General features: G+C 39.1%; 1 protein-coding gene across 4 annotated transcripts in view; it reads left to right on the top strand.

Annotated features, from left to right (window-relative positions):
- The window catches only part of RBPMS (RNA binding protein, mRNA processing factor), a 177,690-nt gene that overhangs the window by 72,083 nt on the left and 89,195 nt on the right, over positions 1-16,412 (top strand). For all 4 annotated transcript variants that reach the window (XR_008556779.1, XR_008556778.1, XM_054720075.1 and 1 more), the window contains exons 2-4: positions 6,733-6,810; positions 9,999-10,037; positions 11,178-11,240. Coding sequence is in view for 2 of the 4 variants with exons in the window: in XM_054720075.1 (XP_054576050.1) it covers positions 6,733-6,810; positions 9,999-10,037; positions 11,178-11,240 (180 nt within the window). In the remaining 2 variants the exon portion in view is untranslated. The remainder of the gene's footprint in view (positions 1-6,732; positions 6,811-9,998; positions 10,038-11,177; positions 11,241-16,412) is intronic.

The raw sequence follows: 16,412 nt of genomic DNA, 5'->3' as shown, positions 1-16,412 counted from the left end.
AGCGCACTGTGAAATGAATCTGTTACCAATTTGTTAGTTCCTACAATGCAGAATGTCTGCTCTTTACTTTTCCCTATATTCAGGAAACAAAAGATTTAAGTGTCAACAATATTTTAAATAGAATCATAAGAATAATTATCCTCAATTCATTTAGTCCCATAGTTGTTTTTGTTTATTTATTCCTTGAAGTTCTATAAATCTTCATCCAGTTCAAAATATGACCTGCTTAGAAGCCTGCAAGTTAAGAGTAAATCCGAGTCCTTTTCATGGATTTTTCTAGACATATATACCTACAAATGCATCAGAATAAAGCAGTCCACAAATGACAAAAATTTAAAAGTAGCATGGTTATAGATTTGATAAAAACCTTGCTTTTCTATAAAATATAACATTCCAAGACAACAACTTCTTGGTAAGTAATAATCCCTGTAAAATGACATAGAGAATAATATAAAATTTGTATACCTTTAGATTCAATTATAACTTTAACATATAAAGAATAATATGCAAGATTTTAAAATGAGGCACAAGGCTTATTGCAAGCAGTGTATTGAGCATTGAAAATAACACATAAACTCCCAATATGTGAAACGCAAATTCCCAGAGTATCACTGGCAGACGCCCCCACAGGGAATCATGACTCTTGGCTTGCCGGTGTCCCTGACTGGACACATGCTACCCTCCTAAAGTTTCCTGTTTGAACTTGGCTCTGAGAATCTCTGCAAGTTTCTTTCTGAAGCAGAGTGCCTTAACAACGCACGTGACCTGTCCTTGCTCTTGATTGGAGCTCAGGCACACAGTCTTTCCTGATTGGCTAATTCAAAGGGAGGGGTTGGCCCTTACTCTTTCAAGGGGAGCAGCAAGCCATGCGGCCAACATGGCGGCTGCCAGGTCACAGTCCAAAATGGAGGCTGTCTAAACTATTCTTAGACAGAAAAGATGATTTGTTTATTCTCACAACAAAGGAAAGAGCAAACCGAAATCCCTAAGAGATAGACAGCCACAATTATATTTCAGACAAACAGACAGAAATCTCACTAGCTGTTTCTGGAAGCTGAACCCTGAGAGGGAGAGCAAGAAGAGCCCCCAAGATTAAGAATTCTTGGCAGCTGCTGGGACGTTCTTGCAATCTCTCTCACACTTTCAACCCCACCACACACAACTAGGCTTCCCCGAAGTGGGACTTGCCTTTTCTTTCAACAAATTAAACAACAACAAAGCGACACAAAAACATCAACACTGTTATTAGGCGCGCAGAAAACACACTAAGAATTTACACCAGAGAATGTCTAGCATTAAAATTACCAAAGCAGTGTCTTTGTCCCCGGTTCGGGAACTGCCCCTCTCTAGAATTTCAGTCCACTCCCAAAGGACTATTCAAAAATGGCTGTAGACATTTGTTAACTTCAGAATAGTTCTGAGACAGTCCCTGAAAATCTTTTTTATTAATTTCCATCGATAGGAAGAAAAAAAAATTTTTTTTCTTAGAAGCTTCTAGTTTCCAAATCAAGATACGCTTCCCATATACTCATTCACTTTAATTTCAGAGCCGGCATTTTTTTTCTGCATGCAAAATATTAACAAAGGTACCCCAAACAAACTGCATTTTTCTTTCTGGCCATTCCTCAGTTAATATGTTCTAGTTAAATTTTCTCATTTCTGGTAAGTACTTGCAAGTAAAGGCTTCTTATCAGGAGTATTAAATGAGGGCTGGGGTCTTGGGAGCTTCTAGCCTTGGAGGCACAATTTCCCATGTTAAATTTTTTTTATTTTTGGATATCTGTAGTCTGAGCAAACTTTAGATATGTTATGTAGTAGGTCAAATGTGGCCTCAGTTTCTCTCCCGGCTGTCTAAAACCACAAAAAAAGAGTTTTTTGGGGCCCGGGCAGACCAAGCCTTTATGGTGGCCCCCTAGAAAAGCCATTTAGTTAATTACAGTCGGAACTTCCAGACGGGGCTCCTGCATTTCTGACACTTCCACAAAATTCTTAGTCACCTAAGAACACCTCAGAATCAGACTATTCTTTAAAAATAAAAAGTGTTGCCCCTTTATCTTCAGAGCTGAATGAGTTCAGCTCATTTATACGGCGAAGGTTATTTTTGCTCAGACTCTCAGCAATTCCAATTGAAAAGCCAAAATCAAAACCAGCCACCCATTTTTCCTCCAGAGAAAGCCTAAGCCTGGGTTCTGCCAACCCTTAACCTGGGGTTTTGTCAACCCTGGTTCTACCTCGAGGATTTTAAAACACAGCTCAAATAAAGTCAGAGACCCTCTACCAACAAGGGACGGTCCTGGATCCGAGAGATCACTCACCCACGTTCACCCAATGGGCGGAGAACCGGTGGGCTCAACGGGCCCTTTGCTGGATCCTAGCTCCAAGTCCAAGTCCAAAGGATGATCCCGGGTGAGTTTTCTTTGGAATCCTGCCATGACTACGCCAAAAATGTTAACGAAAAAACCATTGAAACCTGTAAAGAATTTTAGTGAGTTTATTTGAGCCAAAATGTCGACATATGCCGGGAAGCAGAACCTCAATGAATTGAGGTAATGCTCCGGAGAATGCAGGGTTACATCTATATTTATACCTTGAAATCAAAGAAAAGGGACGTAGGTGAGTTACATGAAATCCATTGGTGACAGATTAGGGAGGTGGGACAAAGCAAAGCGGGGAAACCTCTGGGATTGGGTGAAAAGTGAAATGATGGACATGTGCTTCTCTTACAGAGATAGATACAGGATACTTTAACGTAATTAACAGTTGACAATTAACTTGATAACAATAACAATGAAGGAATGTCCCGGTGCCATTTGTTGTGCCCTGAGGGGTCCGGGGTAAAAAGGAAGTTACAAGTTACCCAGACATCTCACAGACATCTCACAGATATCTCACAGATATGTTATCTTAGAGGCAAAAAGGCAAATGGGCTCAGTAAAGATCTAAGTTGACCTTTGTCAGGGAAGATATCGGCCTAGGACATGACTGCCCACTATAACCTGTTTGTAGTTAAATATTTAATTTTCAAACCATCCTTTGTGGTTATTTCAGGTCTCTGAGTTTGCAAGACTGCCACATAGGCCTCCCCTGAGCTTGTCAGGTTAGCATGTGGCTCCTTCCGTTCACACTCCCTACCGGGTATCAAGCCTGCAACCTGGGCATGTGCTCTGATTGGGAATGGAACCATGACCTCCTGGTTCATGACACTCATGCACTGAGCCACACCGGCCGAGCTGAATGTTCATAGCATTTTATTTGTAAAAGCCCCAAACCAGTGTCTCATCTACAAGTGAATGGATAAACGAACTGTGATATATCCACACAACAGAATACTACTCAGTAATATAAAGAAGTAAAGTATTGATAATGATGTAACAATGTGAATGAATCTCAAAGTAATTATGCTACAGGGAAAGAAGTCAGACAAAAAGTATACATACTTTATGCCTCAATTTGTGTAAAACTTGAGAACATACATACTGTTGTGAAGGCAGATGGTAAGACAGGTGGAAGATTAAAGGGCATGAGGAAACTTTTGGAGATGATAGATATGTTCATTATCTTGGTCTGATGGTCTTACAGGTTATACATATATCAAATTTTATCAAATTTTAAACAAAATGTACAGTTTATTATGTATCAATTGTATCTCAAAGCTGTCTAAAATATGAATGAATAAGGAAATTCTATATAATAAAAGGCTAATGTGCAAATTGTCCCCTCGACCAGGAGTTCAACCAGGGGGCGGGGCCGGTCAACCATCCGTAACCCCTCCCCCTGGCCGGCCCACCTGATCAGCCCTATCAGGGTAGTCTGACCGGACCCCACCCATGCACAAATTTGTGCACCAGGCCACTAGTAGTAAAGTAAAGGATTCATGATAGTGGGGCTGTTTATATCACCACAGTGGTTCTTAAACCCTTACATGCAAGCGGCTTAATATATATTTTTTAATTCTTTGTTGTTGAAAGTATTACATATGCCTCCTTTTTTCCCCCCATTGACCTCTCCCCACCGCTCCTATCCCTCAGCACAGGCCCTCACCCCCTCATGTCTGTGTCCATTGGTTATGCTTATATGCATGCATACAAGTCCTTTGGTTGATCTCTAATTCCCCTTCCCACCCTCCCCTGCCTTCCCTATGAGGTTTGATGGTCTGTTCAATGCTTCTATGTCTCTGGATCTATTTTTATTCATCAGTTTATGTTATTTATTATCTTCCACAAATGAGTGAGATCATGTGATATTTATCTTTCTCTGACTGGCTTATTTCGCTTAGCATAATGCTCTCCGGGTCCATCCATGCTGTTGCAAATGGTATGAGTTCCTTCCTTTTTACAGCAGCGTAGTATTCCATTATGTAGATGTACCACAGTTTTTTAATCCACTCATCTGCTGATGGGCACTTAGACTGTTTCCAAATCTTAGCTATTGTAAATTGTGTTGCTATGATCATAGGGGTACGTATATGATTTCTGATTGGTGTTTCTGATTTCTTGGGATATATTCCTAGAAGTGGAATTACGGGGTCAAAAGGCATTTTTAATTTTTTGAGGAAACTCCATACTGTTTTCCACAGTGGCTGCACCAGTCTGCATTCCCACCAGCCGTGTATAAGGGGTGGCATACCATTTTACCATGTACTGTGCTGGATCAGTGAGACGATCTTCTTGCTTGTTGATTTGCACTTTACAACCAGAGCTAATGGAAAGTGTTAATATTCTAAAAAATATTCTCCCCATTTCTCACTGGGGGCAGGGGGACGAGGGGAGAGTGACTCACATCCTATCTAATAAAAGAGTAATATACAGATTGATCATCACTGCAACACACAATATAGCTGCCCCCATGTGGTCAAAGATCCTGTCCCCATGTGGACACAAGATGGCCACCACAAGATGGCCAGCAGGAGAGGGCAGTTGGGAGGCACCCGGCCTGCAAGGGAGGGCAGTTGGAAGCGATCAAGCCTGCAGGGGAGGGCAGTTAGGGGTGACCAGGCTGGCAGAGGAGGGAAGTTGGGGGCAAACAGGCTGGCAGGGGAGCAGTTAAGCATCAACCAGGCTGGCAGTGGAGTGGTTAGGGGGTGATCAGGCTGGCAGGCAGAAGCGGTTAGGGGCAATCAGGAAGGCAGGCAGGCAAGCAGTTGGGAGCCAGCAGTCCTGGATTGTGAGAGGGATGTCTGGCTGCCTGGTGGGATCGGGCCTAAACGAGCAGTCGGACATCCCTTGAGGGGTCCCAGATTGGAGAGGGTACAGGCTGGGCTGGGGGACAACCCCCCACCGTGCACGAATTTCGTGCACCGGGCTTCTAGTTTATATATGTTAACAATTGAGCATTGAATTTTTAAGTAACAATATGATTTCTAATGAGGAGCTCAATCATATGGTATCAGCCTGAGTAGAGAAGAGGAATAGAAAATATGGGGTGAAGCCAAACCCATAGAAACAGAGAGTAGAATGGTGGTTATCAGGGGCTGGGGGAGGGGGCGATGAGGGAAATGGAGAGATGTTCAGTAAAGGGCACAAACTTTCAGTTAGAAGTTGAGTAAGTTTTGGGAATCTAATGCATAGCATTGCGATTATAATTAACAGTGCTGTATTATATACTTAAAAGTTGCTGAGAGTAAGATATTAAATGTTTTTGCCACAAAAGATAAATAGTAATTATATGATGTAAACGGAGGCTTTAGTTAATGCTGTGATAGTAATCATTTTGCAGTATATAAGTATAGCAAATTGACATGTACATCTTAGGCTTATGCAATGTTATATGTCAGTTACCTTTCAGTAGAGCTGGGATAGAGGGACTAAAGGCACACAAAACACACGAAAGTAAATAAGTAGAAACAAAATGTATGGTGGTGATAATTCAGTGGTTACTCATTGCCAACTGATTGAAGACCAAATTTCTGAGGCAGTGACTTTTAATGTCCTCTGTGGTTTGATCCTATCTGTTCAATTTTTCCCACCTATCTTCCAGAATGCACTGTGCTATCCCTTCTTTATTGCCTTAGTTAGTGTTTTTCTCTGCACCATTCCATCTCACCTTTTATATCTATGTGGTAAGATCCTACCGATCCATTAAGTTCCCACTCAGATGCGAACGTGTTTTCTCTGATCCTCCCAGCTGGAAGTATGTCATCTTTGAGCTGTATTTTAGCTGACATTAAGTACAGAGTTTGTACCCTAGGCCTTATAGGTGTAGATCAGTGAGGTCTGCCCTTCTGTCTTGGAACTGGGAAGATGCAGAGTTAGGCATTCTGGCTACTGTTTGGATGTGTTTGATAAACTTTCCCACTTATTAAAATTACTGTAATTATCAATGCAGATGAGGGAAACAAAAGTTGTGTTGATTTTATTTTTGAGCCACATTCTATGTTCGTTTGGTTAGAGCAGAGGAGTGGTAGATTTTCTGTCTTTATGACATTTTTTTTTAAGCTAACACTTTAATTATATGGACCCTCTCTTCCCCTCACATTTTTAGGACCAGGCAATTGCTAGTTGGGGAGGAAGTCAGTTTATGAATTTAAATCAGCTATAGGTGGTTCACTTTGAATAATCAACATAGAAGAGTTGACTTAATGGCAACTTAACATTAGAATACTCTTGTGTCATTGAAAGAACAAGAATTATGTAGGATTCATGGAATATTTGAAAAAATGTGTTTTTGAAGTTTCAAGTGAGACCTATTATCTGGATTCCACTCCATTGATCACTTCTCATATTTCTTTTCCAGGTCCGGACCCTATTTGTCAGTGGACTGCCCCTGGACATCAAACCTCGGGAGCTCTATCTGCTTTTCAGACCATTTAAGGTACCTTTTCTATCTTTCAGAATTTATAAAAGGAGAAAGAAAGCTTCATGGGGTCTCTTTGGAGGAATAAATGAAATGCTTGAGAAAGTACCCTATAAAGGTGATATTTTTAAAAGGTTAATGAGCAATGGGAATTTAACAGCTCAGCCCTACTTTACAGTGTCACTTACGAAAGATGGAAGTGGCCTTTTGTCCTTCCAGTAGCTAATCTAGACAAGTGTCTTCTCTTACTGATGTGGACATGTATCTGTCTCTTCCACGTAGAAAAACCTTAGTGTCCTCTGGCAATTGGGGGTGTTTTTCTAGTATAGATCACCAAAAATATTACCAATGCTCATTATGTATTTATATTTCAAATGCAATAATATAAATCAAGTCCTTTCCCTAGGAGATTATTAGTTGAAATAGTTCTATTGGTACTAGTCTTTGGAGGCAGCACTAGGCTTTTATGAATTAGACTAGGAACCTAATACCATATTTGTTTCATGAGAAAAATAATGTAAATTTCAAATAAAGTAAAAACAATATTGTAAAGTGTTGCTTGGCATAAGGGGAAGCTTTCCTGGTGCTTCACGAAATATTTAATGCAGTGTGACTATTGAGATATAACTACTTTGGAGATACTGAATGAATCTGGAATTGAAAACTTAACAGGAAGTCAGACTAAAGCTGAAATAACCATGCATGCTGCCTAGGCAAAACCTTGAAGGTTAGCCTGTGGAGGATCGGAAAAGGCTGGACTGGGCAAATTGTGGGCTAGAGGCCTTGGCCCTCAAGGAGTGAACCTGGAAGTCATGATAAACTCAGGGCCTGTGTCTGAGCTGGTTATTGAGGACATGTCAGCCGGTGATGCCAGCTGGGGCCATACTTAGGATTAGGCAATGGGCCATCTTGATTTTTTGTCAAAGTCCATCCCACTTGAAGCAGGAGCCCAGCCAAGGCAGGTTGAGGAAAAGTATCTAGCTTTTTAGGGAGAGGGAACAGGATGTAATAGCTGAAAACAGCAGTGTTAGGAAAGGAAGAGAGAAGATCGAGAGGGCAGCCAGTTAAAACCAACAGAGATAAAATAGTCTAGCTTATATGCCAAGAAGGCATCATACAGTGACATAATTCCATTCTGACAGACATTCCCTTAATGCAGCGATTTTTCCACCTTTTTCATCTCATGGTACACGTAAACTAATTACTAAAATTCTGCGGCACACCAAAATATGTTTTTTGCTGATCTGACAAAGAAGTGTATAATTTTGATTTATTAACACCGGGAAGCTATTGTTGTTTTGGCTGTTGTCTTTTTTTTTTTTTTTTAACAATCTAAGGGGAAAGAGGTTAGTGCTCCTGACTAAATAGGCAGGTATTACATGTTTTAAAAATTCTTACAGTTAAAAATCACTGTCTTAATGCAGTAATAATGTTGACAGGTCAGAAGAAACAGAAAGCTTAAACATGAGGTTAGCTGAGAGGAAGTGGGAAAGAAAGAGAAGATGTTATGGGAAGAGAGTGCCAACTTGATAGAATTTCCTGACTTTCTTCTGCAGGGTTACAATTTTTACTATCCCTTTTGTTAGGATGAGGACATTTTAAGCTAATTGATCTTCTTAGTGGACAAAATACTATTGTGTTTATGTATATGGAGAGAGATATTCAACTAGCAAGCCCCCTATATGAATTATCTCATTTAATTCTCATCATAATCCTTTAAAGTGGGTTGGCCTCATTTATTCAAATGAGGAAAATGAAACTTTGAACAGTTTTATAAATTTTGCTCAAGTTTACACACACAGTAAAAGACAGGGCCAAGATTCGAACCCAAGCAGTCTGACAGCCATCCCTGCTCTGAACTACTGTGTAATACTAATTCTCTTCTTGTGACTTGAGAGCACAATATAGTCCTGCCAGTGGTTTGTACTTGAGTGAAATATTCATTTGTCCTTTGCCGCTGAGGCCTTCAGGGTGTTTAAACCTCTGGGTTTTTCAGAGAAAGCACCTTGAAAAAGGAAGAGGCAGGGCTGTGAATCATGACCTCTTTGTCCAGAAGAGCTCAAGGCCTTTGAGGTAAAATGTTTACAGTAGCTAATTGGTCACATAGTTCTATGCTGGGAAGATATGAGGATGAATCAATCCCAACATTCTGCCCAGAAACGCTTCCCTAAAGTCAGGACCCTGCTACATTCCTAACAGCCCTCTTTTAATTAAAGTCCCTGAAGGTTGACCCTGGTCTGCAAATCTGTCTCTATACTGATATGTGTGGTGGTCAATCATGTCAAGTGGTGTTTTTCCCCCTCTGTGTCATCCATCAGTGCAAGCCACCCGCTATTGATTATTTTCAGAAATAAACACACTTTGTTGTCCTTATCCTGAGAAGCCAGGGAGGGGTGAAAGGGGGTTTTGAAAGGGAGTGTTTCTATCTTCCTTGAAGATGAGCTCAAGCAAAAACCCAGTAGGGCATTTTTGTATGTCCCAACAGAATACCAGTATGAAAATTGGCTGGTTCAATAAATAAGCAAAAGAACTGAAAAAGAAATTTTAAAAACCTCAACAAAATTTAGCATCACTACCTGCTTCACCTTTCCTGGCAGTTTTGAAATTTTGATGAGTAGGTTCTACCTAATGCATTCTTTTAAAAAAAATAATAATTTTTTATTTTTTCAATTAGAGTTCATGTACAATATTATGTTAGTTTCAAGTGTACAACCATGTTGATTAGACATTTATATAACTTACAAAGTGATCACCAAAATATAGTGCATTCTTAATGTTTAATTATTGTTATTTTATAGCAAATACATGACCAAGTTATCACATACTCTTACCTTCCTATCTTATTAAATTTACCTCCTTCCCTCTCCTAGTTCTATAAAACAAAGAGTTCTGCAGTACACAGACACCAATTCCCTGTCATTGCATAATTTCATGGGGAAAAAAGGGAAAGAAACATAAAAATGCATGAATTTCAGGGTTTGGTTTCTTTTAGGCCCCAAGTCTGCAAACAGACATATGTACACATGGGTGTGTGCATGTGTGCCTGTGTGTACAGTTTGCTTTCCTGATTAATTTAAAAGGCATTTGTGAAAGAGGTAGTCGATAGTCATAAAGGATAAAGAACTTATTTTTACTTGAGAAGATGCTATTATAATCCCCCCTCCTTTTTTTTTTTTTGTCTAAATGTGGTTCTTTTTTATTTTCAGGGCTATGAGGGTTCTCTTATAAAGCTCACATCTAAGCAGGTAAGAATTTTAAACTTGGATATTCATGGTCACTTCTACAATAAGTTTGAATTGACTTTCTTTAGGAATGTTACTAGTGCTCAACATTCTTTATTCCCATTAGGATTTTATTTTGTTGTAGCTTTAAAAGATAGGGTGAGATTGGTTAGGAATTAGCACAGGAAGATGGTTTGTAATTCCATAGTCTCCAGCTAGGATGTCTGGGACTAACCCCAAGGAAGACAAATGTAATGCATCCAGCATAGTTATATTGGGGCTTATTTGTATATTCAAAAGTAATTATTATCCAAATTCACTTTTATTCCCAATTCTTTCCTGTTTGTGTGTGTTTTTTTTAATAAGGTTAAACAGGCAGCCTTTCACAATCGGTATGAGTGTCTGGTGATGAAGAATCATGTTCTCTCTCAAACCCCGAATGGAGGTGGTAATCAGTAACCCTGGTAGTTCTGCAAACTTCTTAAAATTTTCAGCTGTATGCTTTTCCCCTCTAATGCTGAGCACTCAGCATGCTCACCTCCCAATCACTTTTTGACACTCAGTGGGGTTTTCTCTGGTTCATCAGGAATAAGCTATGTTGCAAGTATCCTTCTGGACTAAAAGATAGTGAGTCCAAAGGGATTATGACCCCTTTCTCTTCAGTTGGACCATTATGGGATTTGCCATGGAAATGTTCATCTGTAATTTTGATCATGCAGTGAGAGTACAGGCTTTTATCATTGTGTCATTGTAGTCCTTGCACTGACTGTGTACCAGAAGGTGATTTGGTTCTCTTTCTACTTAAAAAGATGAAGAAACTGAGGGGCATTGAATTAATTTAGAAAAGTAGAGTCTCTTGACCCAAGTTTTCCTCTATTCCCTTGTTCACTGCTGCTCACCTTCCAACCCCTTCTAGATTATTTTATGATTCTCTAACACCCCAGCTATATGCCCTTGAAGAACCACACTCACAATCCCTTTGATTCGTGTTAGAAATTTAGCTAAACCACTGAGTCATGATTCTTCTGGACTGGCTTTCTTATTTCTACACAAATGCCTGTGGTCATTTCTTTATCTTAGCTCTTCACTTTGACATCACCTTTGACCCAGAAAAATAGATATCCCCTGATTTTTTCCCCTTCATATTTCTTTTTCTTTCCTCAGCCTGTAGGATTTGTGAGTTTTGACAGTCGCTCAGAAGCAGAAGCTGCGAAGAATGCTTTGAATGTGAGTACTTGTGTAATCATTGGGGGGTTTCCTTATGAGGTGGTGGGAAATAGCGGAATCTCAAATGGAAGGAATATGACTTCACAATCCAACAGGAAAGGATTCATCAATTTAATGAGCCCTCTAAAGAGATTTTTTTTTCCCTAGAATTGTGGTCAGATGTACAAACTATTCAGTAACTTTGCTCTACTCTAGCTTTTGCTATAAGGCTCAGAATACCTGATAATGTCTTATTTTAGTTCAGCCCAGTCATATCCCATGGGGGTGTACAGCTTAGTTTGGCCATCACTGTGCTCTCAAAGGTAAGCCTAAGCCAAGAAAACCTTAAAAAAACTTGGCTTTTCTTATTTCATGAGGTTTTATTTTAGGTATGTGGCTTTTTGTTTTTAAACAGGTCATTGTCATTATCCTGACTGATTAAAAACTTGTATATATGGCTTTCCTGAAAGGCATGCTGCATTGGGATTTAAGTGAAAATAAACTGTAATTGAATAGACATAGCTGTATTTGGTTTGTTAGGTATCTTCTCTGCCATATGTTATGAAGCATTTACCAGTTTTACCTTAGTAAATACTTTCCCCCTTTGGTATGTTGAAAAACAAAACAACTTAAGGGAACCAAGCTGAGAGAATGTGGAAAGAAGCCAATTTAATTTGGTCCAGATGCTGAGAGCAGACCCTCAGGTGAGGAGTCTCAGTGAAAAGCTTGGCTCCATCCTGCTCCAGGCAGTTGGCCTAAGCAGCTGTGGATGAGGGTTGATTAATGTGGCCAAAAGTGTCTAGGGTGCTTCTTGAAAGAAAAGTGGTAACTTAACTAGTTGTACTCTGGGTGTCATGGTGAAAGCTTCTGTGAGCTTATCACTGGCCTTTGTGTTGCTTTAGAGCCTACCAAAACCCTGCCAGTTGCTCTTCTGAGCTCCTGCACGCTAAGACAAACCATGCTGAGGAGGAGCTGTAGAAAAGACCCGATGTCCCATTCATTGACTTGGTGGCCCAAGAGAAAGTGGGGGTCAACATAACAGTGTCATTGTGACACAATCTTGAGAGGTTTTGGGCTTTGGGAAAAAATTAATACATTCCCAGAAGAAATAATTTGCTTGTTGTTGTTGGATTTTCATGAAAACATACAGGAATGTCTTCGGAATCCAAGAGTTCCAAAGAGCTTAGAATTTTTCTGGATTTGGATAAATGACCTTCTGGTTAAAACAACGGCTCACTTACCCTGTCCTCTCCCACAGAACAAAATGTAAACCAATTATTTATTGAGTACCAGTGGTACACACTAAAGCAAAGTGTATAGCTGAATATTTTTACTTAAAAATTATTTCATGATTTTTCTATTACATAGATGCAACCAGAATTTTCTCATAAAAAGAAATTTTAAACTCAAAAATTAAACCACAGTTTCTATTTAAGCAGTGTTTTCTTTCATTCTAACCAAGTGACATCTTTCTAAAGTCAGAAATACTTTAGGTTCTTCAAAGTTATGTTAGATGACATTTTTACCAGGTTCTTTTCATTGTTCTTAAAAAGGAAGTAACAGCCGTTGAAACTTGCTCACAGAATGTGGAATCTACATTGCCTTCCTTTATCTTTGCTAGGTATATGAAGGTGTCACTGACCCTCTGTCGAAGAACAGCAGGCTTTTATAGTTAGTTACCTCTCTCGTCTGACTTAAGGCAACAGTCTCTTATGAGCTAGGTTATTAAATGGTCATAGTCATAAGCTGTGATTTCTTGCCTTCTAAGCAAAGTATAGCAATATAAATTCAATTTTTCTTGGTGCCTGAGGGTTATATAATTTAAAATATCAGGTATTGAGCTATGCTGTAACATAATGATAGAGATATTTAAGCCTACCCCTATGCCAAATGGCCCCAGCTCATTGGCTTTCTTGTCCTGAGGTCTAGTTTTAGGTTCTTCGTGTGCTCAGCTCTTCTTCTTTTTCACTGGCAATAAGCCTTCCTTTAGCAGCATCCTCTCGCTAATCATTAATTTTGTTTGTTGCTCATATATTAATAACTTGGAAAGAACTCCAAGCAAAGCAGGTCTAATTCTGTCCTGTTCTGTGGACTTAAGGGTAACTGTTAATATTTACCTGAGGAGTATTGAACCTTAGCTTTCTTCTGCTCAGAGGCTGTCTTGTGAGTATAGGGCGTATATTGATCTCCTAGTTGACCTCTTTCTCAGTGTTTTAAACTTTTAAGCATAGAGTATTAGAGATCTTTGTACCTTAGAAATCACCTTATTGTTATAGTTGGGGGAACTGAGACCTAGAGAGAATGGCTGCTACCAATAGAAGTAGGCCTCTTGTATCTTAGTCCTGGTGGCATTGACAGACTGTTTAATTCACGCTATCTAGGACAAATGGCCGTGATCATGTTTGGTGTGTGACTATGGAGCAAGGTGACTTCTTCTCTTTGGAGAGAGAATGGGTCCATCTATATATATAAAAGCCTAAGTGACTGTTTGACCGGTAGCTATGACATGCATTGACCACCAGGGGGCAGACGCTCAATGCACAGGCATGGAAACATGGAACAGACTGATGAATCTCAGAGGGAAGAGGGGAGGGGGGAGGATGGGAAGAGATTAACCAAAGATCTTATATGCATACTAGAGGCCTGTTGCACGAATGCTCTAGTGGGGACCCTCGGCCTGGCCTGCAGGGATCAGGCCAAAACCAGGCCTGTGCACATGCACCAGTGGGGTCCCTCAGCCTGGCCTGCAGGGATTGGGCCGAAACCGGCAGTCTGACATCCCCCGAGGGGTCCTGGATTGCGAGAGGGCACAGGGCAGGCAGAGGGACCCCACAGGTGCACAAATCCGTGCACTGGGCCTCTAGTTTAGGATAATATACTGTATCATGAAGCTGACACATCTCTATGGCCCAATATATCATGCTTGTTTTCAGGGTTATCTTTTCTATTTAGTGAATTAAAAACATGATGCTAATAGCTATTATATTTTCTCCTCGTGTCTTTTGTCCAGGCAGTTCTCTTAAATGCTTTTCCTCAAATTTCTTTGGGGAAAATTCATTTTGTAATGTTTTCTTTGTCCAATTAAGAAACTTAAACCTAAATTCAGTAAATCCTTCTATATGGAATAGTTCATAGTGTTATGAACCACTTCTCCATGTTGGAGAGATTATTTTCTTGTTATGATTTCTGTCTTGGTTACTCTCTGATTCAATTATTAGTATTAGTAATTAGTTTTTTCCCATAATGACTGATTTTTGAATCTATTTATTTTCTTCCATTTTTGTATTGTGCTCCAGTCAATTTGATAATTTTATGGAAAAGCTCCGATTGAATTGCGTGGCAACATTGAACTTGTATCAGGGGATAACTCCTATCTTCTAAATTAAGTACAGTATATTTTGTTTTTATAGCAAAAATTCCCAAATTAAGCTAAAAATAACCCAAACCCAGGCTTCCCCTCAGGTTATCAGTGTTCCCATTAATCCTCATGATTAGAAACCCTGTTCGTTTTTTAAACTGGCAGCAACATATCTAACCTATTCTTCATCCTCCACACACGTTAGTAATTTCTGTACCAGCAGTTTTCCATTTTCCATACTAATAGAAGGGGGAAATGAAAACCTAAAGTATCTAACTATTTTTATGATTTGTTTATAATTTGGTAAGGTAGATTAAATACAGAGTTAACCTGGTGAGTAAAAATTTGATTTTTGAAAATTTTAAGACGAAACACAGGAAGCAGGGTAGGTCTAAGAATAAAGACTCTGAGCAGAGGTGAGATTAAGTCTTCTCTGGCTATTCCTACCAATTGTAAAGACCCCAGTATTGCTATTGTTGCCTAGGTGAAATCATGTCTGAATATAAATAAAAATTATTAGTAGTTAGCACTTCCGATCAGCAGGCTCAACGTACTCCTTGCTTGTGTACAGTTCCTTAATGAGCATCATCTTACACCGGTACTTGGGAATTGCTCATCTGAAGTACTTGAAAAGTTTGTGTGTAGATTCTTGTGTATATGTGCCAATTGTTTTATATCTCTCCTCCCCTATTTCTAAATAGTTGTTATGGGGGGTAGGTATTATATTAGGACTAGAGAAGTCTGATGTTATCAAACTATGTACTGCAAATTGTCTTAACTAAACATTGCTTAGGCTAGCAGTACTTTGCTTTACTCTCAAACTAGACTCATTGATCTAAGTCAGCAATTTTTCAACCTTTTTCAACTCATAGCACACTTAAACTAATTACTAAAATTCTGCAGCACACCAAAAAAATATATTTTTTTGCTGATCTGACAAAAAATAGGTATAATTTTAATTCGTTCACATTGGCTGTTGTCATTTTTATATTTGACAATCTAAGGATCTAAGGGAAAAGAGGTCAGTGCCCCTGTCTTAATAGTCAGGTATTACATGTTTTAAAAATTCTTACAGGACATCAATGGAAAATCGTTGATCTAAGTCATCTCTAGTTATCATTGCACCCCAAATCCATTGAGTCCATTGACTCACATACTATATAATTTGCCCTTTAAAATTTTTTTTCTTTTTTCACTTCGAGTTGACATTCAGTATTATATTAGATTTAAGTGTACAGCACAGTGGTTAGACATTTATATAATTTATGAAGTGATCCCCCGGTAAGTCTAATACCCACCTGACACAATGCACAGTTATTACAATATATAGTTTGCCTATTTAAAGTGTATAATTAAAATTTTTTGGTATGTTACATTATTTTTAGTTGTGATAAAATATAACAAAATTTGCCATTTTAATGATTTTTAAGTGTACAATTCAGTGGCATTAATTACATTTGCCATGTTGTACAACCATTGCCACTATCTATTTCTAATACTTTTTCATCACCCCAAACAGAAACTCTAACCATTAAGCAATACATCCCCATTTTTCCTTCCATCTAGCCCCTGGTAACTTCTCATCGTTTTCTGTCTCTCTTAATTTGCCTTTTCTAGATATTAAAATATTTGCCCTTCTGTATCTGGCTTCTTTCACTTAGCATGATGTTTTCAGGATTCAGTAGAATGTATGAAAACGACATTTTCTTTTTTGGCTCAGTAATATTTCACTGTATGCATATACCACATTTGGTTTACCCATTCACCTGTTGATGAAATTAGGGGTTATTTCCACCTGTTCTTGATCATTGTGAGTAGTGCGTTGGTGAACATTA

Source organism: Eptesicus fuscus, chromosome 8, assembly GCF_027574615.1.
Source record: "Eptesicus fuscus isolate TK198812 chromosome 8, DD_ASM_mEF_20220401, whole genome shotgun sequence".
In the NCBI taxonomy this organism is placed as follows: Eukaryota; Metazoa; Chordata; class Mammalia; order Chiroptera; family Vespertilionidae; genus Eptesicus; species Eptesicus fuscus.
Note: the sequence above shows the minus strand (reverse complement) of the source record. Positions and strands in the feature narration are given on the sequence as shown.